This window comes from Echeneis naucrates, chromosome 4 (assembly GCF_900963305.1).
Source record: "Echeneis naucrates chromosome 4, fEcheNa1.1, whole genome shotgun sequence".
Lineage (NCBI taxonomy): Eukaryota > Metazoa > Chordata > Actinopteri > Carangiformes > Echeneidae > Echeneis > Echeneis naucrates.
In genome coordinates this window covers 8,912,671-8,923,342 of record NC_042514.1, presented here as the reverse complement: position 1 = coordinate 8,923,342, position 10,672 = coordinate 8,912,671, and the positions used below count along the sequence as shown (strand labels likewise).

At 41.0% G+C, this 10,672-nt stretch overlaps 1 protein-coding gene across 1 annotated transcript; it reads right to left on the bottom strand.

Moving 5' to 3' along the window:
• Window positions 1-518: 518 nt before the first annotated feature.
• Window positions 519-9,657, bottom strand: uap1 (UDP-N-acetylglucosamine pyrophosphorylase 1). Its single transcript, XM_029500568.1, is given in 13 exon segments — window positions 519-1,661; window positions 1,761-1,827; window positions 2,844-2,885; window positions 3,127-3,315; window positions 4,328-4,468; window positions 4,572-4,675; window positions 4,677-4,770; window positions 7,036-7,207; window positions 7,303-7,478; window positions 8,008-8,212; window positions 9,378-9,418; window positions 9,420-9,486; window positions 9,489-9,657. Coding segments are annotated over 13 exon segments (1,641 nt in total). The 3' UTR covers window positions 519-1,487.
• Between the last annotated feature and the right edge of the window lie 1,015 nt (window positions 9,658-10,672).

Below are 10,672 nucleotides of genomic sequence, written 5' to 3'. Positions count from 1 at the left end.
ATTCCACATGCCACACATAAGGTTTCAATTAAGGTCGAATCCAACGCTCAATCAGAAAGCGTTCTTCCTCCTGAAAGGAGTCTTTCTTTTGACAGCTAGAGGCTGGGGCTGCTATAATTCACTGTAATGTTTGTGCTGCTATACGCTGAAGTCATTTCTTTGTCAGTTTAAAACTGACTTTTAGGATGATTTTCAACACTCATGTCTCACAAGGTTTCACGTTTAAAATGATGCCAATACATGCCTTAGACATAAAATCATACTGTACTTCTTAAGTATACAAAAATTGCCTTTGGTATTTAACTTAGGGGGTTGAAAATTTGTCACTGCCTTAATGGCCTAACCAGATCCATAAAGAGTGTGAGTCAGGTGTCAGAGAGAGGTTGTCCTCTAGTCACGTCATACAGTGTGTGTTGTAGTGTTGATGTGGACTGAACCGTTTCTCCAAGACTAAAGAAATGAGACGGCTATTTCAAGATGTGAAGCTTTTATTCAGAAAGCAATGTTTTGTTGCTGTATAGTTGTTCTGCAGATTGCAGATTTACATGTTAATATTATGACTGTGAGCATGCAGCGACCCTTGTGATGCCATTTAGCTCAAAGCACCATGACACTGAAGTATAATATATATACATATTTAAATATTTATTTATTAACTAGGAGACCATCACACTTTGTGTTTGATGAAAACAAGCCACAAAGGAGCCACAAAGGATATTTCCTGAATAGCTACAAGTGTTGCATGCACTGGCCCATCTCAAACATAAACCACGTGCTGGAAACGGCGATTCAAGACACCAGGAGCTATAATGCAAAAAACACACTCAGGCAAGTGAAACATTCACATTTTGTAGGCGTGAGAAAACACGCGCACACGCATGCACACACACACACACACACACACACACACACACACACACACACACACACACACACACAAATAGACAACACATTCACAAGTTTTTAAAGAGGGAAAATTCTTTTCTTTAATAAAAGGTGATGGAAAGAAGAACATAAATCACAGCTTATCTTGAAGCTGGAAAAAAAAAAGTCTAGCCTTCAATGATTCCAAGCAGATAAAAGCTATAAATACCCCCCCATGCCATACCGTGTACCTTCATTGCATACTGATCCATTCATATTAATGTATAAAAAAAATAAAATAAAATAAATCAAATCACCAGGCAAACCGAGAAAGTTATCAAGCATCCATCAGTATATATAAAATAAGTCTCATAAGGAAAATAAATAGATGCACCTTAAGACAGTTTCATCTTCTCAGTAGGTTAGGGATTTCGACCTTCATCTCATGCTGTGTTCAAGTGCCCTCTAAAACAGAAATTAATTACGAATGACGTTGAAATACAAAGCAAATAGAACTTGGCACTGGAAAGTAAACCGTACATTTGCTTCTACACTCAGTTTGGACAAGAGAGTCCCTTCCATGAACCATGTATTGCAACAATTGTTATTGCACAGCGGCGATATCACAGTTTCTCCCCCAAAATGTTAAGAGACAAAGGGAGGTAGGTCTTTGGATTGTCCCTCTCTCTCTCCCCTCCATTGTCTAAAACTCCATTCTTCACCAGCTCATGGACTCCGTGCTCATCAATCATTAAGGTTGGATGAAACTCTCGGTCCTTCACCAATTCTTCAAGACCCTTGAAGAGTTACAGATACATTACCAGACTGTTGTTGTTGGATTATTTCAGGATAACATCTGGTATTTCGATTCGATATGTCAGGCTTTGCCTACTTACCTCTCCCCCATAGGACACGAGAGGGGAAATCTCACATTTGATTGGCAGGTCTGTTCCATCCTTCAGGCTGCATTAGATACAACAAAATTGAGGGATGACCGTAAGATAAAAAGAAACTAAATGAATGATTGTCCCCTGAAAAAAAGTGGAGGGCCTCTATCTGACAGAAGCAGCTGTGAGTTCTTGACACAGCTGTTCTTCTACTGCAGCTTGTGATTAGAGCTCAAAGGCAAAGAATCAGAGCTTCATCATTCCCAAACGCAACCAGTGATTAGTCGCCTAACCCGTAACAGACTTCCTCCAGAAGGAAACAGGTGAATGACAGTTGTCTGTTCAGTTCTTTTAATGAACTTTGGGAACTTTGCATCACATTACTGTCACTCACATTGTTTATTTCCAGATGATAATTATAGAGATCCACTACCACTCACACATCAGGTGTTTCAGCTGTTCTGCTGAGAAGCTGCCCACACAGCTGCACCATGGGAATAAATGAAAAGCTGATTGACTGGAAAGGAAACACACCTTTTGAAGGTGCCATGAATGTTGCTAAAGCACATGCACATTTGTTTTAAAAACAAGCAGGTGGATTTTAAATTTAAAGGCAAACTAGCAGGCAATGATTGGCTGCCCTTGTCATAACTATTTCACAGGTGAATCCGAAGGATCTTCTCTTGCAGAGTTGTTGCTGTTTGTTATAAAGACTGGAGCCAATTATCCAGCATGCAATACATATATATTAGTAGCAACCATCCGAGGGGGAAATGTGCCACCAGCAGGTCCTAATGAGTTTACATCATCTTGCCGGGGCACTAAGAGCACTGTGATCACCTAAACTGATCCTCACTGTGATTTCCTTCATCACAACTAACTGTAAAGTGGACAGAAAAACGGCAGTCGCTCTGTGTCCACAGTGGAGATGAAGGAAAGGGGATGTCAAGGATCAGAAGTAGTGTTAACACATAAGAGAGAAAGAGCAAGAGATAGATAGATAGAGAGAGAGAGCAGGAGAGAGAGAGAGGGGGATGGAAAGATAGCTGAAACCCCATCACCATGCATTCAGTACTGCAGGGAGATAATTACTTTCTGTTGCCATCATCTGTGACACTGCCTGCTGGTTCGTCTCTGGAAACATTGTCCGGGACACACAGGAGCAAGACCAAGCATGAGAGAACGGGATGTGAGAGTGTGATACTAAATGAATATGATGTCTAATACCAACAAAAATGACAATGGTTACAGTTTCTAGGCAAAGTGTGGTGACTGATGACGAGGAACCCATTTCTGCTTTCAGTTTAAACATGGAGAGTGTTTGTGTTTGTGACACGACATGCATGGTGCTGTGCAGCTGGCCAGCTCTGGTCACCTGGGTATGGCAGGGACACGTCTGCCATTCTCATCGATGAAGTGGCCGCCAGCATTGAGCACCCAGCGGTGGTGGAGGGACATGAGGGCGTGTCTGGCTGTAGTGGGCGTGTCCTTTCCACCCTGACTGTCTGCATTCTTTAGTGGGGAGAATTCATCCTCCCTCAGCACTTCGTACACGACAAACTTCCTGTTGGAAACATATGGCATCACATCAGCGCATGAACATCACCAAAATGTACAGTCGACTGGAATGACAAACAGATACTGATAATATCTCCACATACAGTTTGTTAAATACATGATTTGCTGCTTTTCTCTGAGTGTCTGAACATTTTGGTAATGATTATGTATGGGGAAAAATATTTTGATAAGTTATAAAGAGTCACTAATGATACATTATATAGTTAAAGCTGATCCCACTTTGCAGCCAAAGTCTTATGACTAAGTCACACATAATATATGGCACTTGGGGCGACACAACAGACGAGGACCACCTAGACCAAACAGTACTCAGAAAGAAAAAGCAAGTGAGCCCATCTGCATTCTTCTATAGCTGCCAGACTGGACACAACTGTAATCCATCTCTTCGGTAACTATTAATTAAACTATTAATAGTTAATACTACTAATATTAACTACTATTAATTAAATAATAAAACTATTTCTTGTCTTTTCTACTTTGAAATATGGTGAATAAAACTCAAAGGAAGCTGAGCATGTCTGCAGTGTTTTTCCATCAGTCAATCATTACAGGAATCCTTTCATTAGATGTAAAGTTCTATTAGTAGCGGCGTGACTCAAAGATGATGTAATGCAACACTGGAGGAGGTGGAATGAGTGAATAGCTCATAAACCTAAGTCCTCCTACGGAGAGCTTGGCAAGCCTGGTGTGCTGGACCAGACCTTGGAGCAATGGCAAGATTTAGGCAGATGGATAGGGATCGGGACTGGAAAAATGGGGTTGGTCCATGCAGGGAAGGACAAATCAAGGAACAGTCAAAGCCAAAGCTCAAAGGCCAGAAGAAATTACGCAACTCAGCCACTTCTCAAAAGGAGTATAAGATCTTCATTATACCCTCAATATACCCTCATTATACCAGTGGCTTTTAGTGATGTGGTACAATGCCTTCAACTGATGGTGTCACACGCACATAAACCCACACTCTGTGCCCTCTGTGGAAAAAATGCACCATAACTCACTTGGCGAACTGGAAGATGTCAAAGACAAATTTTTCCATTTTAATCCCATTTGGTTTGTCTGGTTTGATTAGCTGACCCTGTGTATCCACATATGGGATCTTCTTCTGGGCCACATGGTGCTGCAGCTTTGGCTCGTACTTCCTGATAGATTTAAAAAAAAAAAAAAAAAGAAAGATTGGCTACATATTTCTTGTAAATGGCAACTAGAACCACAAAAAAAAAAAACAATGAGTATTTCCCTTACTGTACTATGTCTCTGAGGAAGGGAAAGCTAAAGATGTGATTGGCCACATTTCCTGCATTGAACATCAGTCGACCATTTGCGCTGCGTTTCTCAGCAGGTTGGCCAGACAGTGATCTCGCTGTACGCCACCACCTGGTAATACCCGTCCACCCTTGCAGACCACACTACTGCTTCTGTTGGATTGGTTTTCTCCACCACCGGAAGATGGATGTCATAAAAACTTGAGTAAGGTGCTAAATAAAGAGGAAATAGGTGGAAAACGGATTGTTCGTATTCATTATACCATCACATTGATTGCATTGTGACACTGATCTTTAAACAATTTCTACTTTCCATAGCCAGCAAGTTGCAGCCTGCAGTAATTGAGGGAGGAGGGGGGAAAACCACCTTTCCCCATCTGTTGGTTCCTAATGACAGAGTGGAGTCCTGATGAGGGGTTTGGTGGGTGGGGTGGGGTTAGGGGTCTGAGGTGGTGGTGAAGCACACAAACTGCAGTGGAGCACCATAATTTATAATCGGAAGATGGAGGGTGGGACTGTGGGACTCAGATCTGATCACTCCATCTCTTTTCCACCACACAACTCATAACATCAAGAAGCAGCAGAATCTGGATAGTCCTCAGTTAAATATTTTAATCTAGTCTGTGTTGGCTGGAAAGCAGGGTTAATATACTCACTGTGATTTAAATAAATAATAAATATTTCAGTTTGGTACGGCTAAGAAATTTCAGGTCTGGACGCAGCCAGTCTGAGTTACAAAAGAGATCTGGCTGCATATAAAACGCAAACACACTAATAAGATTTTTTTAAGATCTGGAAGCCAAACTATGATGAAATGAATAACAAAAACCCAGGACTGCTGATTTGTTATTTTTAGGAGTTGCCATGGTATGTAATAGTATTTCAAAATCTATGAAGGAGAACCTGACAACAGAGGTGAGTCATAAATGTCACATCCTATTGCTCCAGCAAGGCATCTTGAATCACTTAAACAGATTTGGGATTTTTAAGCCCTTTTTGCAATTGTACATTTGATGATGAGTCAAAAAAGACATGTTTCCTAACTTTGTGTTCACTGTCTATTGTTATTTGGCAAAAACAACTCCCATCTATTACAAAAGGAGACTCAACTGATGTCAAGAGCAACAAGCCACAAATCAAAAAACAAACTTCACCCACGGGAGCATCAATTCTACTTCTTGCCTGCTTTCCCATCCCAATTCTCCTCACAGTGAAGCCTTTATTGTTAATTAATCTGAGAAGGATGTTGGTGGAATCACCTCCTCTGTTTTACTATTTAACAGTTTCAGCAGGAGGATACAAAAGACCAGATCCCAGCTACTCTGCACAAGCTCCCCAAATTAGGCAGGAGAGGTTGCTAGTGCAGTTTGTAGAAACTGAAGTATCTTCAAAAGAGATTTAAAAAGAAATTCACTATGTCATTCAAGTGTGAAGATTTTGGTTCATGTTAAAAATAGCCTAAAAGAGCAGCAGTTTGACATACAGTACTTCTATATCATGGTTCTCTATGTATAAATTGTGTAACGGAAACAAAAATGCCTCAGTGGATCTTTCATTATTTATCCTTGTTTCAACCTAAAAACTAAAACAAAAGGTTCTCTGAATGGACTTCCTACTTTAAACTTTTCTCAAACTAGATCTGTGAGCATCCCTACTATCCTTGTTTACTAGGTTGGCTGTACTGCCACATTATTAGTGGCCAATATATGGGTCAATAGATGGTTTTTAAAAATAAACAAAACAAACTAAAATAATTAATAATCCGAGGGACTGTTAATTGCTCATGGGAAGGTTTCCAGTTCAACTGTAGTACCACGAAAAGCCTTTTCTTCCAAAATGAGAGTACACTCTGGAAAAAGTGTCACCAAAGTGTCTAAAAACACTCATGTTATCCAAGACCAAGGAGTGAAGTGGAAGATGATTATGGTCTCAGCCCTAAAATTTCCTAGAAAGGTAATATGACTTCATTCGCTCAAAGGGGTAAACAAAGCAGCCTGATCTCCACCCAGTGGTGAAGTGTAGGATTTGCAGTTTTGTACACAATTCACAGGTAAACTGTTGCGGCCAGCAACTGAAATTCATCCTCTAATCAAGGCACAGTGTGAAATGATCATTGTCACAAGTGAGCAAAAAAACTGCACACACGGAGCTGCGTTTATGTTGCCTTTCTTTGAATGGAGCAGCTGATGTAAGCTGCTAAAACGCTAAAACCAATAACAAAAACACTCTGTAGCGTAATTGAGATAATTTTGGCTTCACACTGAAAAAAAAAAAAAACAAACAAACAAAAAAAAAAAACATTAGAGTCTTCAAAAGCTGAACTGACCATTCCATTTCTTCCTAATTATCACTTGTCTTCACTTCAAGACATTCTTTGAATTTTCAGCAGAGATCAGGTGACCAAAGATAGCTGCAGACAGAAATAGAAGGGGCTGTGACCAACCTTAGCTCCACAGTCTGCCCCTTTCTCCACAGAAACCAACAAAGGCGGGGTCCTGCAACTTTTGACCAGGATGTTGTCAACACAATACACATGGATAAACTCGATTCCCCTTCGCTCCATGTCATCCAAGATGCCCTGGTTCCCTAGAGCTCTGTAAAGACCCCCATTGCCATCTAAAAATAAGCACAGACAGAATTGTTTTAAATACATCTACATGGCACAAAAATAAATCATAAATAATAAAATCACAAATCCAGAGGGGGCTTACCAGGGGCCATTGAGAGTTTTCCTTTGCTTTCCAGGATGATCTTCCCATTGTAGTCCATGGCTGGAAGCATGCCCTGCTGAAAGAAGATGACATTGTTCTTGTCCAAGCCGAAGTAGTTATGTTTTGAGAAGAAGGCCTTAGTGGACTCCATCGTCCTCCCGCTGGTCATAATGTACCTGAGGACAACAGAAAAGAAACTTATTTGTGCACTAATAGTTTTTCATTTCATTTAAATCATTTACAGCCTTTTCATTGAGGAAATCTTCTACAGACATTATTCAAATAAATGTACTAAGCTGACACCAGCCCAAACAATACTTAAAGAGTAAGTATATGACAGACAAAAAACTAATTGCAATATCAGCTATGCAACTGTTTTTCCATTCTGCAATTTACATAAACTTTCAGGCTGTTAAGCCCTAACTAGAAGTGTCATAAAGACCTTTTCTGCACTCGACTGCTTTCCTGGTATCTCTATGGTTCCACAGGGAACTAATCCTTTTCCAGTAACAGCTTTCTCTAGTGAGCTTCTTTTGATGTTCACAGTGATGTGACCCAGTAGTCAACATGCACACACAACTGGGACAAAATGTTTTTCGTTCTCACTACAAACCAAGAGACAGTATTTGGGAGCATATAACTATAACTAAAATACCTTCGTCGTCATCTTAAAAAAAAAAAAAAACCTCAAAGACATTCTCTTACCAGGGGATATAGCATTCGATCTTGTGCTTCTGCTCAGCTAGTTCCTGCAGCTTCAGTATGCGTTCAGCCTGGATCTGAAAAAGGGTTTTGTGGGATGGCAGCCCCACGTCATACATGCCCTTGGGGTAAGAAACTCCTAGTCTGGTACCTTGGCCTCCAGCCAGCAGCAGGACAGCCACTTTCCTCTGAGAGATGCATTGAAGACCTGTGCAAGCACAGAGCAGAAATGTTTGTACAGTCATAAATAGTAGCATTGAGACCCAACTGCTCAAAGACATATGTCCTTTAACATTAAAATACCTACATATACTTGATATGACGGACTAGCACAGGTGGCTAATCTCTGGTGATGGGCACTGTGCATTTTGAATCGCCTGTGTAAAAGCATCTCCAATAAATAATGTAAAACTAAATGTTGATTAAAAAAAATTATTAATAAATTCAATTAAACCAGTGTTCAACATCTTATGATTAGTATAATCATACTTATCTCTGGCTATGCAACAAATTAATTCAATTAATTGAAATTTAATAACCGTGGTCCACCAGTTCAATGATGATAATGGTTTATCTCACATAAATTGCCAATACGTGACTTAATATCCACACAGCTGATCGCGATTGCCAAAATAAGGTTTATATCGTTGCATTGGCCATGCCAGCTAGACTTTGACTACCCTCCCAAGTCAGCTAACACACAGACACGCATGCACCACACCCTGTACACATATTTGATCCCAACAAAGCGAGGTGACCTCATGAATGAGGGTCAAGCAACAACTCTATTGACGTCAGACTCAGATCAAAACCAGATGTGCTCCACTGCCCACCTCCACTGTCATCCTCCCCCTGGACTGAGGAAAAAAAAAAAAAAGCCAGCCACTCACTGAATGGTTAGACCCCCACTGCAAGTGGAATTGTGCAAAAAGCATAATGAACACCCATGATCTGGCTACACTCTTATTTTGAATATGCACAATTGAAGAAGAATGGCAACACTTAAATCGTTAATAGGTATTAGAATGGGGAGGAGTGACGTTTAGGACACACACAGAGGAAAAATTGCAGATTCCTGACACGTCTCAACTAGTGACCTCATTACAAGCTATTAAAGAGGCTACTCGGGCAGGTCAATCCTAAGTATCAGGGCCATTATCATCAGTATGTCTACACACCCAGCTCAACATCAAGCATGTGATATTTTTAATCCTCATCCAAGGCGCTAGCAGGAATATTTTCTTGTGCATACCTTAGTTGCTAAACTGTGGTTCTAGCTGGTAATTGCTCAGTCCTCATACTGAAATGATAATCCAAAACAATGCGGACATTCCCAAAAAAGACGAAGGAGGAAACACTTTAAATGAGCTCACCAGTTAATTCCCAGTCTTTGAGACACTCTCGTACCTTGTGACCTCCCTAGCACCTCCCGAGCACTGGGCTCCATGCGGGCATCCATCTTCTCATGTTTACTACTGCTGGAGTCTCAATGGCGCTCTGGAAGAGGTCCATTGATCTCTTTAAAGGCCATCCCTGCAGGTCCTGGTCAAGTTGACCTGCTCCTCGGGACTCAGCTCAGCCCCAGAACTGGAGGAGGTGAGACTGGCCAGCTTCAGCCAACCTCCTGAGAGAGTCCGCTGGTGCTGAATCCATGATCAACTTGGCTCTTACTACCTTGATTAACAATAAAAATACAGATGAAAACATGGCAACCAACGTCACTGATCCACCTAGGTCATGCTTCAGGTTTCTGAATAGCGATGAAACTTCAATGACAATGAACAAAGAAATTTAATTACAGAAACTGATCAGATTTAGGGAGGAAACTAGTTTCAGTTACAGGAAAGAAGTTTGGATGTCCTTTTCAACATAATTGGATTCTGGCCATAATGAAGGAAGATGAAGGAGAAATGAAATAGTTCCGTTGCTAGTTTGTGGCTAATTAAAATGTTTTTGGCTGGGTGGAGTAGTCCAACAGAAAATTGACTCATGGCTGCCACCGGTCTGACTGACAGAACCTGCGCTCATAATATTGAGGGATGGAACTGAATCTGTAGGATCTGTACACAAGTCAGAAACTATTTCAATAGCGTCTGACTCAAATAGTTTCTTAGAAAGAAACTATTGAAATAGTAAAGTTGTGGCGATGAAACCAAGTCCACAAGGTGCAGCCTGTTGGAGGAGGAAATCATCACGTCTTGAGCATTTGAGCAGGACACTGAAGCTGATGGTTTACATTACCCTTTTGGTTCTTGTCAGAAACAAGCATGATATGTTTTGGTTTATAATATATTGATAAAACGCTTGTGCTTCGCGTTTCCAGTGGACTGTGTCAACTCCTTCAAAGCTATGTCCTTCCACTCACCCACAACACAGCAAGCATGCTCCGTTTAACAGGAAGCATTCACGGTGTAACTAATGTTAAGTTCCACAGTCATAAATAAAGCCGACCTTGATATGTACCGTCGAGCTGTTTTATTAACACCACGTTAGCGTCTTACAACAGCAGCGGCGGCAGCACACGAGTGACAGAGCTCAGACACCATCAGGCAGCTATCCGGCTAACTGCGGGGCTAACTGAAGACATAAACGACGGCTGAATGAGAAATTAATTTCTCACCTCTCACAGTGGGCTCCTTCAGGAACAGCTGTCCGTGTGTGGTATGTT